The following is a 16,781-nucleotide window of genomic DNA, read 5'->3' on the forward strand; positions in this document are numbered from 1 at the left end:
CCTCAGAGAACTCTGTCGGGAGACTTATTCAGTTTTGCGTTCATTCACTGTCTCAATTACAGTTCACATCATTGTGGTATTTCTTTGAGACTTTTATATATATATATATATATATATATATATATATATATATATATATATATATATATATATATATATATATATATATATATATATATATCTTTATTACTTTATTCATTTTCCAGTTTCACATCTCATAGATACCTAATGCCCAACATATCAAAAAGATTATTAATACAAATGTGTCTTAATAAAAAATATCCCACAATTCACCCCCCCCCCCTCCCAGACCTCTCCCTTACCGTATATCACCGGCTTTCCAACTTCTCTCTTTAGTATGTACTCCTCTTTCTCACCTCCCTACCTCCTCTCTCTTTTTTTTTTTTCCCCGGATTAATTTATAGTGTCCTGTCCTGTACTCCATCAAAAAAGAACAGGTCGAACACGGGATAAAATACCCTATGTTATCCCTCCTAAACGCTACCTCATGCCATTAGATAATGAATTAAGTTATGTTAAGCGCCCATCACTTCTGCATAGCCCATCGTATGCTTGTACCCTATGCATTCCTTCCACTTCTCTTCAGTCTCCTCCTTTTTCTCTCCACTAAATCTCAGATATTCCATGTTGTAAATCTCATCTACTTTATTGCACCACCCTCTCAATGAGGGTCTCTCCAGTTCTTGCCGGTGGAGGGATATTTGGCTCTTTGCAGCGTCCAAGAGCTATGGGAGTAATGTCTTCATGTAGCGTTTAGTTGGCATTCGAGACCCATGTAACACACATACCCACGGGTCGTCTGGGAGTTCATCGTTTGTTATTTCTCTAATTTTTTGTCTTATCTCCCCCCAGTATTTTCTAATTTTGGAGCAGGTCCACCAAATGTGGGCCATAGTTCCTACTTCCTTACAGCCCTTCAAACATAACTGTGATGTAGTTCCTGAGTATTTATGTACCTTATCCGGGGTAAGGTACCAGCGCACCAGGCATTTAAAATTCAATTCCATTATATTACAGTTTACCGACGTAGCATGTACCCTCTTTTTTAATTGACTGATCTTGTACTCATTTACACATGAGCCCAACTCCTCCTCCCATTTCTTGATGTATGACGGGACGCCCCGCGATTTTGACTCATTCAAGATTTTATATACCTTACAGATTGTCCCCTTTTCAGCCTTTCCCTCGCATAATTTTTCAAGGGGCTGAAGATTTACTTCTGATCGAATAGGCTGGGATGCATCAATCAAAATCATTTCCTTTTTATTTTTTAGTTCCTGAAAAGTTAACAGTTTGTTTTGCTCCATAACATCTTTAATTGTATGTTATCTTGAATTATCCATTTACCAAATTTTTTTTTTACCCCGGGTAGAAAGAATTTTGTATCGGTTAGAGGTATAAAGGGTGAATTGTAATTCCAATTTTCCTTCTTATGCATCTGATCCCATATTTTTAATGCGTGCCTAGTGATGCTGAGGTTGACTTACACGTATACCGACCCAAAAGGGTTATAATGGACTATCTAGGTACTGATATACAACAACGTTTTGTTCAATATAAACGTTTATTACATAAAAAATAACAACATACAGAAATATACAAAAATATTCAATAAAATCAACCACTGTTGAAGTGGGGTATAGACAGGTCTTTCCTCAATTAATTTCGCGGAATGGGACCACTTCTTCAGGAGGAAACAGATAATACAATAAACATACATGGTAGATACAATATGATACAATAAGTGTAAACATAGCAATACAACCAATAATATAATACATAGATTAGCTCACCCAGACAGTCAAGACAGACTGTGCATTGAGGCCACTCAAAAGAGTTTTCCCTGCAGCGGACAGGGTGGATTGTACGTGACAAAGTCTAATTGAAAAAGTAAAATGAATGATAAATACCATAAGTTGGTTCTACTTGAGCCAGTGAAGATCCCAAACTGTAGTGGAAAACAAGGTGGATCACCGGGTGGTAATGATGGACCAGGGTGAAAAGAGAAAGGTGGGAAGTGAGAAAATGGAGGGGGGGAGGGGTATGAGGAAAAGGGAGGGAGGAGGGGGAAAAGGAGGAGGAGGGGGAAGATGGAAAAAGGGGGGGTGGAACAGGGAAGAAAAAGGGACTGGACGGAATGGGAATAAGGGAAGAATAAGGAGGGGGGCGGAAGGGGAGTAAGGGGAAGGGAACAGGCAAAAAGGAAAGGGAACATATGCACAAATGACCCAAATTATCATGGTCCTGTATTATAGAGATGTGATATAAATCAATCGAAGTCCGCGATGGCAAAACACGTCATGATCGATCTATATCACACTGCTATAATACAGGACCATAAGAATGTGGGTCATTTGTGTATAAGCTTTTATATGGATATACTCATTTTAATTTATTTTGGAATAAATATTGAAGTTTTAAGAAAATTTGTGTCAAGTGAATATTCTGCACCTGCAAAGTCCCATTTAAACTCACTTTCTCTCGATATACTAAGGGATGTGGTGCTATAGCTGATCCATCCACACAAACTTACATTGTTTTATTTCTAATTGTCACTCATTAATTGTTATTGTAAATAGCTATTATTATACTGTATGACTTTCACCCAAGATCACACAATTTTTACTTAAATCCTTTGAGAAAATGTGTGAATTGTGGATGAAAGTTGTGTGAATCTTGTGTAAATATTGTGATAAAGTTCAAAATCACACAAAGTGTTGGGTTTTACTCACCAATTTTCACCCAAGACTAGCATGGTGTATTTAATTCTTTATAGAGAGTAAATCTACCTTTTGGTTCTACAACATATTTCATGTTTAAAGTCTTTCAATAAATATTGTAGTCTGGCATATGTGGGCGGTTAATATAGCTTACATTTTCCTCTAGGTTTCCTCTTACAGGATGCTGTTAGATCAGGATTTGGCAGATCACTTTAAAATGTATCTTTTGGTTTCTGAACTTATACTTACACTATGAAAGTAATGAATAAGCCTAAAATATGCACAGTGCTGGCTCCGAGCCAATCCCTTGACCACTTTATCTACTAGACAAAGGCCTTGTATAACTGCATTTGATCTTGGATATAAATCATAAGCATGCATATCTTTATACACCTTAATGGACTATGTAATATTTTTCTACAGTCATACATGGATTATTCCCATCTATTGGATGAAAAATGGAGTACAGCAGCCAATTGTATGGCTAGACACTAAGACAAGTAAGTATTTATGGTATTTTTCATATGACCTTTATATATTTTAGCTAATGCACAACATTATTTTCATGTAATCATATAAAAAGCCAACAAAAATATCCAATTTTATTTTTCAAGAAACGCATTCAAGGTCTCTTAGTTCCAAATCTTCACTGGGGCAGAGGCACGCTAGTGCAGGGCACCCAGAGCACCTGCCATGTATCTCCTCCGGTGTGCTCAAGGTCCCTAACACCAAGATCTCCCTCTCTGCAGCAGCTGGCATTAGTCACCCTGCCGGGTTTCTATAACAACAATACATGTCAAAGCCAACATAAACTAGGCTTCTCCTCGGCTCTGACATGTATCATGCACAAGAGGAAGAGAACTCGGGAGGAGGGATGTCCCCCTGTATTGAGCTACGCTGATCTAAGGTCTGTTTTAGGGATAGAACATTTCCCTAGTGGAACACGACCTGAAGATGAAGGGGACAGCTAACAATTTGTGCTTGAGTGGTTTTTGCTGGAAGGTGTGGGGATTTGTGCTGAGGAGTGCTTATGGGGGGGGGGGGGGGATTTGTGCTTGAAAGAGGGGAGTTAAAAGGGGGAGGTTTTGCACTAGAAGGGGGAGAGCATTTGTATTGGGAAGGGAGATTTTATGCTAGAAGGGGAAAATTATGGGGAGGATTTGTGCTGCAAGGGGGGATTGGGGGTTGGGTTCAAAGAGATTTGGAGGTAAGGTAAGGCACAGATTTTTCTACTATGTGTGTGTTTATATATATATATATATATATATATATAATATAAATAAATTCTGGTGGAATAGAGTCAGGGAGTGCTAATGCATAGCTGGCAACAGGCCCGATTTTCCCAGGCCATTCAGGGTATTTAGACCCTTGTCCCAGTCTGTCCATGTCCCGAGAAAAATCACAGGAATTTGGCATTGTCCCGACAACCTGTCACCGGCCGACTACCACCTGCAGCTCCTGGTTGTGAAGACATGGCCGCGGGGGATCTCCATGCGGCTAGCAGGTCCTCCCAGTGTGTACAGTGCAGAGGGGAGGGGCCTCCAACCGGGCAGCTAATCGGCTTCCCTCTTTAGTGTACACGCAGAACAATTAACTTGTACACTGATGCCGGTTAGCTGCCTGGGTCAGAGGCCCCACTCCTCTGCACTATACACATGGAAGAGACCTGCTAGCCAGGAGAGATCCTGTGGGCACCACAGAGCTACTGTCCCCACCCCCCACTGTACACAAGGAAGAGACCTACTAGCCAGAGGAAGATCCCGCTCTCTTAGTGAGCTGACAGCCAGCAGACGTGCAGGGGGAGATGCTGCAGGCACCAGGATGTTGCAGGTGAGTGACTATCATGGGGTGATCTGCTGGACGGTCTATGTGTTGGGGAGGGGGGGAGGCACAGAGTGCTGTGTTGGAGGTGCACATCAAGTGAAGTTCTGTACCATGCCTGCACCCTCTCCTGTATCATATCCGAACCCTCCCACCCTCTCCTGTACCATGCCTGCCCCCTCTCACCCATTCCTGTACCATGCCAGCACCCTCTCACCCTCTCCTGTACCATGTATGCATCCTCTCCTGTATCATGTCCTTACCATCTCACCCTCTCTTGTACCATGCCTGCACTATCTCACCCTCTCCTATACCATACCTGCACCCTCTCCTGTATCATGTCCACACCCTCTCCTGTACCATGCCTGCAGCCTCTCCTGTACCATACCTGCACCTCTCCTGTACCATGTTCGCACCCTCTCACCCTCTCTTATATTATGTCCGCACCCTCTCACCTCTCCTGTACCATGTCTGCACCCTCTACAGTCTCCTGTATCATGTCCTCACACTCTCTGACCGTCTCTTGTATCATGTCTGCAGTCTCTAATCATCTCTTGTATCATGTCTGCTGTCTCTGACCATCCCTTGTATCATGTCTGCAGTCTTTGACCATCTCTTGTATCATGTCTGCACACTCTCTGACCATCTCACTTTATCTCTTTTTCTCTCTTCCTCTTCCTCCCTTTCTCTCTCTCCCTCTTTCTCCCTTTTTCTCTATCCCTCTTTCTCCCTTTTTCTCTCTCCTTCTTTCTCCCTTTTTCTCTCTCCCACTTTCTCCTTCTCTTTCTCACTCCCTCCATCCCTCTTTCATCTCAGACTCTAACCACACCCAATTAAGCCACGCCCAAAAATTTAGATTAAGCTACGCCCATTTTTCGCAGCGACAAGCTACGCGCCCCACTTTCTTTCTCTCTGCTAAGCCACACCTACAAATAAATGCCCCACCCCTAATTTAAATAAGACCTCCGCCTACATACAGAAAAGTGTCCCTATTAATTTTTTAAATAGTTGGCAAGGATGCTAATGGTCCACAAGTTACTTGCCTTGTCCAGGCACCAGCAAACCCACACTACAACACTGAATCAACAGAAGTTTTAAACAAGGACTACTTTCAGTAGTAAACATATTTAAGGCAAAACTAGTTTGCTAGAATACATGCAATTATGAGCAATTGTAGCTTTCACAAAGGGGGAGAATGTTTCTTAAATGTTAATTAGAAAGTATATAATAAAACAATAAATATCTCTATTCTCAAACACTTTAGGTGAGAGAAGACATGTGTAAAATATAATTCTATTGCTGTGACTTTGTATCAAGCTTTCTAAAGTTATCAAATGGTATTAAATACTGGTTAACATTCAAAATGTAGTCTTGCTTTCCTATTTTCAGAAACTGTCCCAGAAATGACTACAATGGATAACGAATGGATTATACTAAATATTAATGTAACTGGGTACTACAGAATAAATTATGATGAAAAAAACTGGAATAATCTTGCCAAAACGCTTGAGGAAAAACCACAGGTAATGCTTAAAAGAAGTTCGCTACAGTTTAGTACCTGTATTCCAAAATATTCTAAATAAGATAAAAAGTGATTTGTAAATACGGACCAAAGAAACTTCTCTTATTTTATGGTGACCATACATCCCCAGTTTCAGGGGACAGTCCCCTGATTGAGGACAATGTCCCCGGCCAAGTCTGTCCCTGGTTTTGTCCCCAGATTGGATTTAATAGGGGGCAGGGGCAATTTCAAAGACAATCAATGCAGAATTAAATAAAAAAAATTGAATTACACACCCTCGTTCCGCCGTGCCTACTAGCATAGGGGGGTTGTATTTTTCCCATTATTTGTGCCCCTTTCTGATGATCATGTGCTGGTCGGAGCAGAGGGAATATTTCTTCAGTTTCGGGCGCATACCCATTCAGCTTCACTCGCATGTTCTTCTGCCTTGGATCAAATCCTGGCCAGCCACCTTCCTACCTCCTTGCCTTCCCTGGTGATCTTCCTCCGCTCCCCATCCAGTAGTAGCCGGGGGCCCGATGAGTAAGACTTGAGAGGCTGTGAGGCGGGCGGCGACGGGCAGAGAGTCGCTGATTGTTGCCATTACTAGTAAAGAAAAAATATGTCCCCGGATTTAATTTAAAAAATCTGGTCACCATATCTTATTTGCTATCTTTTGGTATGTTAAATATACCATTATGTGCTGTTGGTGGACCTGCCCTGAGTTATACAGATTTTGGAATGAGGTATTTCAACTTCTACATACCCAATTCAAATGTCCTTGACTGCTGAGGCGCAATGAGCCCAGGTACCCCTTAACTGCAATATATATGTACATAAACCCCCCCCCCCCTTGCCCCTTCACTCTATTAAATAAACACTCTTACAACCATTAAGTTGGAAAGGACAAGGCCCCATTATTAAAAGCAAACATAACATTTTGAACATTTTATAACCAGTGCCAGTCACAGTTGTACTGTGAGCACACAATTCCAAAAGGTGGGAGGGGCCTGTCCTTACCATAAGTGCTGGACAGTCCGCCTACTTCTGGTTTCCATCAAGGGCATGGCCCATTACAGCCACTTTATGCTGGCAAGGTCAAGAAAACCGCAGCAAGCTGTGACATACCATAGAAAAAAGGGGCGGGAGGGTGGGCAGCTCTTCCCAGCACGTTTCCGAAAAGACCCAGAATTCCCTGGGGCGATCCCTTTTACCTGAGCTCAGGCCCATCCCATCCCCCAAATTAACCAATCCTTAAATGACCACCACCTTGTCCAGTACCTGGCCATGCCCCCATCAGTCAAGACTCTCTTTCCCTAAGGGGGCTCAAGAGGCCTTCATGACTGCTGAGGCTCAATGAGCCCAGGTACCCCTTAACTCCAATATATATGTACATAAAACCTCCACCCCCCCCCCCCAACCCCTTGCCCCTTCACCCTATTAAATAAACACTCTTACAACCATTAGGTTGGAAAGGGCAAGGCCACAGCTTTATTAAAAGCAAACATAACATTTTGAACATTGAACATTTTATAACCAGTGCCAGTCACAATTCCAAAAGGGGGGAGGGGCCTGTCCTTACCATACGTGCTGGACAGGCTGCCTACTTCCGGTTTCCATCAAGGGCATGGCCCATTACAGCCATTTTATGCTGGCAAGGTCAAGAAAACCGCCACCGCCTGTCAGTGGCTAACTGACGGCACCCCACCGCAGCCACCGCCTGTTCCACACCACACTGAAGGCCAAGGTTAAAGATATCCAAGCCAATGTCATTAAGGTGAACACCATCCGATCTCAGCAGATCACCATTGGCACCCTCCAAATCCTTGTCGGATCGCAAACCCCCCGATCTGGCGAACAAACTTGGAGACCTGGGAGTTAACTTTGCGACGAAAGCGTTCGAGGTGTGGGCCAGGTATTACCCGAGCCCAAAGCAATCGAGGCACGATTTCCGACCAGACGAGTATTAAATTGGTAAAGACTGCATAACACTGGGCGATGTCGCTCCTGATTGCGGAAATCAAGTCCACGGAACGGGCATAACCAATGTCATTCCCACTGGCGTGGAGAACCAATATGATGGGGCCAGAAACGTGAGCACGAAGGCACAAGCATTCGGGAAGGACCTGCGACCAGCATAACCCACGGAGCCCGAGCCATCGGATCTTGGCAAGAACATTGTCAAAACCCAAAACAGTCTATTGCTATATAAGCATGGAGAAAACATTTTGTATGCTTTATGAAAGTTAAACATGGATGCATGGACCCATTCTTTGTTAATGAGAAACTGACTAGCATACTCATAGATACCCACATGCAATTTCTAAAAATGTGTTCCCCATTGATCCATTAGACACATACCCTCACTGATAGTTAGCTTCTCTATAAATATCATTGTAGGGAGGTGCACATTCTGGGCCCTTTCCCTTTCCTGCCAGGTCATTACATTCCTTTCCCTACCTACCCATTATGAAGTAATGGCATGTACTTATTTAACTTTCACAACTTTTGCCTCATTTTGTTTTTTTTCCCTTGTGCTCTTGGCCCCCTCTTCTTTTCCTCTCTACTTTCCCTCAACTGCAGAGAGAGCACTGCAGACTGCACATTTTCTCTACTCCAGCTATTACCAATGCTGCATCCTGGCCTAGGCCAACAACGCCCAGGTCTAGGGCAGCACTTTGCAGGGCAACAGTAAGGAAAGAGTCCCCGCCGGCTTGTGCTACACTGTTAGTGTAGCGCCAGTCTTATGAGGCGGACTGGGCAGAGAGGCAAATTAGTCTAGCGCCCCCGTAAAGTGGCCGCACTGCTTCCAGTATGCAGGCTGCCGGCATTCCACAACTGTGAGGGGGGGGGGGGGGGGGCAGTGCTTTTAATTTTGACTGTCCTACCATCCTGGACCACAAACTTTCCTCACTGTGCTATATGTTTTCTGCTGCACCATTGGCATGGTTATATTTTCTTAGTCCTCAGTCTCCATAAAATTATCAGAAATGTGTTCTTAAAGTAGAACTATAGGCAACACTTTTATTGATATAGCCCTGGTCAGTTTGTTTTCTCTTTCGTTCATAGACGGACACAGCATTCTTTGACATTAGGGTTATATCCGCTTTCACTAGGAGAGTTTAGGCAGAAAAAAAGCACTTAAAGTGTTAACAAAACAAACCTCAGTGCAGCTCCTCCCAGGGGGCGTGGCCCCCCGATATAACCCACACCCTGCTCTAGCAGCCTCAGTTTTTTCCTGCCTAACCGTCAGGAGAGTCAGGCACTCTGGAGTTCCTGTACTCTGGAGATTTTTTTCTTGCGATTTTCTCGCTTTTTATTATTTTGTTCCTGCATTTTTGGAATCCTGTGATTCTTCTATCAACAGCCGACTGGGTGACAGGCTGGGTCCTCGACTCTTGTAGTCCCCCCATGTTCGGCCATCGAGCGTGTGCCGGCCCTCAGCTCAGCTTTGGGACGTCCACGACAGGCCCCGTTGCTCCAGGGGCGGCCGGGGAACTTCGGTTCTAGGGCACACATATGACCGGTCTTTTATGGCCTTGTCACAGTGTGTCTGGCCGACAGCCATGCCGTTTAGCGGACGTTGGATCTGTCTGGGATACCTCCAGCCGGGTAGTCGCAGGACGGGTAAGTAGTGGCCTCTTGCTCAGGTAAGTGGTCTGGCTGGAATTTTCCCCTGGGGAGGTCGACTGAGGGTTTGCCCTGCTTTCCTCTCTCCCTTTTTTCCTCTCCCTCCTTCCCAGTTTCTGGGTGACGGCCGTGAGGTGGGGGCCCCGCTTGGGGGGCTCAGTCTGACCTGGGGGCTGCTACTGCTGTGGGTGCTGTGTTTTTATGTGCTACATATGTGCGGAGGGGGTCCTGTGGGCCTGTGTACTGCGTGTGTCACTGGGCTTGGCTGTGTGTTTTTTTGAAAAAAACGCAGTTTTCGGGCGCCATTTTGCTGCTGACGGCGGTGTTATATGGCACAGTTGTAATTGCGGCGCCCATTTTCTCGGAGCCCGCAGACATATCGGCGGCCATCTTGAACAGCTCTTGTGCCTAGGATGACGGCGCGTACGGCTCTGCATTCTTTCCTTTGAATGGCGCGGCACAGGCAGCGTTTTTTGGCTCTCGGCAGCGGCGGTCTGGTCGGACGGTAAGTCCTCTGGGGGGGGTTTCCCTGTTCTCTGTGGCGGCTGAGGGGATGTCCTGTGGGGCCTGCCAGTACTAGGGGATGTTAACCCTTGGTGTCCCTATTCCTAGTTGGTACTAGGTCAGATATTTGTCTGTGTGTCGACCCTGTATATGCTCCCCTTTCTATCCAGGGCCTCCGCCTGCGCCATGTTTTCTGCCCTGCCTTGTATGGCTGGGGGTTGGTCTGCGGACGGTCTTTTCAGTAGTCCCTGGTGGTGTTGCCCTGTGGGGGTGTACGCAGGGGTGTCTCTGATTGTCATCATAAAAGATGCCACGGGCGGTGTGAGCACTCTGCTCCCGCTATCTGACAAAAGGATGGGTGCCTCACTGTAGGCAAGGGCCCTCATTTACTATTCCCCATGCAGTTTTGTTTTCGCCCGCCAAGTGCGGCAGGAAAACATTTTCAGGGGGCTAGGACGTCCACTGAGGACACAGGCGCCCCTGGTGCCGCAAGCCCAGCAAGCCTGCTTCCGTTTGGAGGTTTGCCTCCGCTCGCATCTCGGGTGGGGGGCTGGCTCTGCAAATTCGCGGCTCGATTGAGGTCTCTCCTCTCTGACCGTTGGGGTTGCGGAGTAGTTTCATCTGGGTACGAGATTGGTTTTCTCTCTTGTCTACCAGACAGGTTTTTTTCCCTCCATCCTCTGGCTCGCCGGGTGGCTCTGTCAGGGGCTGTCCAGGATCTTCTGGTCAGGGGAGTGATTGTGCCAGTTCCCTCGTGGAACAGGCTCGGGGGTTTTTTCTCCAATCTGTTTTGTAGTCCCCCAAGGAGGACGGGGTCCGTCCAATCCTGGGCCTCAGGCCCTTGTTTGTTTTTTGTCAAAGTGCAAAATTTCAGGATGGGTTTTTTTTCTGGCGTCTTTGGATGTCATAAACGCATACCTGCATGTTCCCATATGCTCAAAGCACCAGAGATTCTGGGCTTTGCGGTCAGGGAGGGCCATTTTCATTTTGTGGCCCTCCCGCTCGGCTTGGTGTCGACACCACAGGTTTTCACCGAGGTGCTCATCCCGATACTGGCCCGGCTGTGGCAGCGGGGGTTTGTTATTGTGGGATGTCTGTACGAAATTCTCCCACACGCTTCTTCGAGCTCTGAATTAGTGGAGCCGTGTCTGTCACATGTCAGACTCTCCAAGAGTTTGGCTGACTTCTGTTTTGTCCAGAAGTCAGTGTTGGTCCCGTCTCAGGGACTGGAATTCCTGGGACTAGTCCTGGATTCCGCCGGGGCGGGAGTTTTTTTCTCCTAACGGAAAGAATTCAGACTCTGCAATCTGCTGAGCAGCAGTTGTCGACCTAGTAGTGGTCATCTCTGCGAATCTCCATGAGGGTTCTGGGTCTGACGGTGGCCTCTTTCGAGGCGGTTCCGTATGCCCAATTCCACACCAGGGTGCTACAGAGGGAACTGCTGTCAGACAAGCTTCCGTCATCTCTGGATTACGAGGTTCAGTTGTGTCAACTGGTCCCTGGTGTGGTGGCTGACGTTTCCGGTGCTTCGGGCCGGGAAGTCGTTTTCTGCCATGTCACTGGACAGTGGTCGCGGCGGAGGCCAGCCTCTCCGGTTGGGGAGGGGTTTTTGGGGCACCCAGTCAGCCCTGGGGCGCTGGACTCCGGTGGAGTCCCCACCTACCAAGCGGTGTTCTGGATCAAGCTTTGCCTTGCCTGGTGGTCCCTGGATCTACAGGGCCGACCATTCGGGACCCTGTCCGACAACGCTGTGGCATATGTCGACCATCAGGGAGGCACACAGAGTTCTGTTGCAGCGACGAGGTCGCGCACATCCTTCGGTGGGCCGCAAGGTCCGTTTCCGGCTCTATCGGCCGTGTACATTCCGGGAGTACAGAATTGGCGAGCCGACTCCTAAGTCGGACTGCGCTAGGCCAAGGAGAGTGGTCTCTCCACCCATAGGGGTTTTCAGTGTCTGTGCCGAAAGTGGGGCACTCCAGGCGTGGACCTGCTAGCGTCCCGCCTCAACCGGAAGGTGCCATGTTTTGGCCTGGTCAAGGGACCCGTGGGCTGACGCGTCAGGCGCGTTGGTGGCTCCTTGGGGTCACTGTCGCCTACTTTAAACCTTCCCTCCTCGGTAGCTTCTTCCTCGCCTGCTGCGCAGAGTGGAAGCCGATGGAATTCTGTCAATCCTGATTGCCCCAGATTGGCCGCGTCGTTCCTGGTACGCGGACCTGGTGCGTCTGGTGGCAGACGCCCCCTAGCGTCTTCCCCTGGGGGTTGATCTTCTGTTACAGGGTCCGATTTTCCACCCTGTTTTTACAGCCACTGGCTTAGCGGCGTGGCTGTTGGGAGCCTGGGGCTGAAGGTCCGAGGCCTATTGGGCTCGGTGGTCTCTACCGTGCTGCCTGCACGGAAGTCTACCTCACGTAGGATTTTACATCCTATGTGGAGGGCCTGCATCTCTGTGCGTGAGGAGATGAAATGGCACTCTCGTACATACGTGGTGTCCAGGATTCTGCTGTTTTTTACAGCTGGGAGTGGATCAGGCTCTCGCCTTCAGTACAGTTAGGAGTCAGTTTTTCTGCTCCGGCGGTTACTTTAATTGCGCCTTGGCATCGCACTCCTTGGTGCGTACGTCTGGTCTGGGGGTCTGGCATGTGGCCCCTCCACTACCCCCATGGGGCTTGAATTTAGTCCTTTCGGTTCTTCTGGATGCTCCCTTTGTGGACATTCGGGAGATTTTTTTGTTGACTGTCACAAAAAGGGAGCAGGTTTAGCTCGGCGCTAGAGTACCTGCCCTTCATGCATTTGACTCTGGGTTCAAGCCCAGGAAGGTCTGCGTTGTCACGTGGACATGGTTCAGTGTGGGCATCTCCACTGTAATTTTTCTGGTAGCAAATTACCGCGATCAGACGAGTGTCTGTCTGTTCTGGCGGCCTTGTCTTGCAAGGCTCCCTACTTGGTCATCCATGAGGATGAGATGGTGCTGCGGCCGCAGCCGTCTTTTCTCCCCAAGGTCGTTTCGGCTTTTCACGTTGGTGTGGACATTGTTCTTACATCCTTATGTCCTCGGCCGAAAGGCAAGGAGGCGGCCTCTTTACATCCTCTGTATGTGATTCGGGCCCTACGAGTGTACTTATCTGCTATGATTCTGTTCCGGAAGTCGGACTCACTGTTCGTGTCGCTGGCTGGTCCTACAAGGGGGCCTGGTAGTCTCGTCGGCCACCTTTTCTGGGTGGATCCGACGGTTTGTGCTTCAGGCCTATGCCCTGAAGGGGCTGGCGCCTCCCTTTTGGGTTACGGCGCATTCGACCAGGGCGATCGGAGCCTCTTGGGTTTTTTCTGGCATCATGCCTCTGTGTTACAGGGGTATATGGCAGCAACCTGGTCGTTGATCCACACTTTTTCAAGGTCTTACGAGGTGGATGTGTGTGCATCTTCTGATGCCTCCTTTGGCCGCAGGTGTTACAGGCGGCGTTTTATGCTAGGAGTTTCTCCGTTGAGTAACTCCGGTTTTGTTTGGGATGTAACCTGTTTTGCTGTGTTATTTTCCCACCCCTCTAATTTTTTTGACACTGCTTGGGGACGTCCCTAATGTCAAAGAATGCTGTGTCCGTCTATGAACGAAAGAGAAAATAGGATTTTTGTACTCACCGTAAAATCTATTTCTCTGAGTTCATAGACGGACACAGCACCCACCCCTCCTTTGTTTGTACTGCTTGTTACGAACTGAGGCTGCTAGAGCAGGGTGTGGGTTATATATCGGGGGCCACGCCCCCTGGGAGGAGCTGCACTGAGGTTTGTTTTGTTAACACTTTAAGTGCTTTTTTTCTGCCTAAACTCTCCTAGTGAAAGCGAATATAACCCTAATGTCAAAGAATGCTGTGTCCGTCTATGAACTCAGAGAAATGGATTTTACGGTGACTACAAAAATCCTATTTTTTGCCATCCCTGTCCCATTGCAAAGATTTCCCTTTACTTCCTGCTCCTGCCCCATAGCCAAACAGGAAGTGAGAGGAAATCTTTGCAAATTAAGGGACTCCATTGCCCCCCTCCCCCCAGTCCCTCAGAACTAGTGTCCCCACACAATTGTCAGGGCAGGTCTTAAAGAGCAAGGGATATGGCCTTAAAAGGAAGGGGTGGGTCATATTTAAATTAGGGGGTGCACAAGTTTAGTAGGGCCTAGGGCAGCACAAAACCTAAATACACTACTGGATATTACAAATGTGAAATAGTCTACTTGTATGTAAACTTAGCAGTGAATGTGAACAATACATGACTCTGTGTAACTATGTAAAAATCTGTTCTCGGCATTGTTCCTAGGTCACATCCCCCCCCCCCCCTATATTTTGGCAATGACAATTGGAGACTAGGAGGCATTCTGTAATCTTAACACACTTCCTGTCCTACAATGACAACACTAATTCCCTATAGATACAGTACAGCAAGTGAGTGTTGTCAACTTAGGACAGAGAGGTGATAATGTTAAAATTTTCAGGTGAAGCAAAAAAAAAAAAAAAAAGACCAAAAGAAAACCAATGCATTCACCACATTTAAGAACTGGTAAGCTGCCATGCATTCGCTTTTTGATCTTGGATTTAGATGTACTATGTAAACAGCAAAAGAAGAGCTGTTTGTCCATCCAATCAGATTGCATCCTACATAAAAAAGAAAACTTCTGGTTAATTGCTGATGACGTCAGCTCTATATTTGTTTTGTTTTTTATAAATTTGGCAGAGCTTGCAATGCTGCTGTGTTACAGTAGCAGTGAGCCCAACTCCATTGTGCGTATCCTAACTAAAATAACATAATCAAATTAGCAATGTTTAATGTTTAAAAAGTATGTGTTCATTTACTGTTATGGCTTCTGACCTCATGCTTGTTCACTATGTAGGTGCTGTCAGTAGTAAACAGAATTCAGCTGATCGATGATGTCTTTACGCTGGCAAAGTGAGTAGACAGTGGAATATTTTGGAAAACTGGTACTAGGGTCATGTCTATTTTTATATATATATATATATATATATATATATATATATATATATATATATATATATATATATATATATATATATATATAGGAATTCAATGAGTATTTATTTTTTTGGCAAGAAGCTTTGCTGGTTCTCACAAAAGGAGTTTGTGTGTGTTTTTTTGGGGTGGAGTAGTACATTATTAAAAAGGGATCTGAGACAGGGGTGTACCTTTCAAGAGGAAACCTTTGTAGTAAATTGTGTTTATTCTAACTTAGCTGATAAAGGAACAAATACATATGAAATTCAGGCAATTACAATTGCAGAAAAAGTATCAGCAGTGATTTTACTGCTGCTATTTTTTGAAATTATATATTGTATTTTGCCAGGGGCGGACTGACTGTTCGGGCACTCGGGCACTGCCCGAGGGCCCTATGCCACTAGGGGGCCCCATCAGGGTTGCCAGCTTCAGTAAAACCAGGGACGGTATGTAAAAATCTGTGTTTTAAAAAAAATCCCAAGATTATAGCTGCCTTGCCTCTACAGTACCTTTTCAGAGTGTGTATGTGTATTATGTGTGTATGTATACTGTGTGCGTATATTGTGTGTCTGTGTGTGTATACTGTGTATGTATACTTGATGGGTGTGTGTGTATACTGTGTAATCCCATAATCTATTGCCCGAGGGCCCCATAATCTCCTATTGCCCGGGGGCCCCATAATCTCCTATTGCCCGGGGGCCCCATAATCTCCTATTGCCCGGGGGCCCCATGAGTTGTCAGTCTGCCCCTGTATTATGCTCTCTTTCTATGCTCCTAACCAAGGCTCCTGACTTGAAGAAATACTGTTGATCAAGACAACATGTTGTTGGTCACAGGTGGCCTTGATTGTAACACATTTAGCTATCCTGGGCTTCAGCTAGGTCAGGCTTGGAATCTCATGTCTGCCAGTACTGCTAATGCATAATAAAGGGTACACGGCAAACAGAGACACCATGTAAATCTGTAGACAGAAACATAGGGCCAAATTCTCAAAAGAGATACGCAGGCGGAACTGCTGTTCAGCCTGCTTATCTCTGTGCCTAACTTTGGAAACGATCCTCAAAAGCAGTGGTCTCAAAGTACCGGCCCGCGGGCCATTTGCGGCCCGCGGACCAGTTATAAATGGCCCGCAGGCAGGGTGGAAGTGAGAGGAGCAAAAAAAAAACTTTTTTTTTTTTTTTTTAGCTGGACCCATCTGGTGGTGAGCCGTTGGTATTACAAGTTATTACCACCAGATGTGAGCTGGCGCCATCTGATGGTGGCCGTTGGTATTACAAGTTAAGCATTACAAGTTAAACAGCAATTCTAATGTCATTTTACACTATTTTCACTGCCATATTCTTCCCTCTAATTAGAACCCCCAAACATTATATATATTTTTTATCCTAACACCCTAGAGAATAAAATAGCGATCGTTGCAATACTTTCTGTTACGCCGTATTTGTGCAGCGGTCTTACAAGCGCACTTTTTTGGGAAAAAAATTACACTTTTTTTAATTAAAAAATAAGACAACAGTAAAGTTATCCCCATTTTTTTTAATATTATGAAAGATGTTACGCCGAGTAAATTCATACCCAACATGTCACGC

The 16,781-nt window shown here is 46.1% G+C and overlaps 1 protein-coding gene across 1 annotated transcript in view; it reads left to right on the forward strand.

Annotated features, from left to right (window-relative positions):
* The window catches only part of LVRN (laeverin), a 200,482-nt gene that overhangs the window by 141,026 nt on the left and 42,675 nt on the right, over positions 1 to 16,781 (forward strand). The window contains exons 11-13 of the mRNA XM_040343826.1: positions 3,165 to 3,241; positions 5,952 to 6,085; positions 15,074 to 15,129. Of these exons, the coding sequence (XP_040199760.1) occupies positions 3,165 to 3,241; positions 5,952 to 6,085; positions 15,074 to 15,129 (267 nt within the window). The remainder of the gene's footprint in view (positions 1 to 3,164; positions 3,242 to 5,951; positions 6,086 to 15,073; positions 15,130 to 16,781) is intronic.

This window comes from Rana temporaria, chromosome 1, assembly GCF_905171775.1.
Source record: "Rana temporaria chromosome 1, aRanTem1.1, whole genome shotgun sequence".
Lineage (NCBI taxonomy): Eukaryota > Metazoa > Chordata > Amphibia > Anura > Ranidae > Rana > Rana temporaria.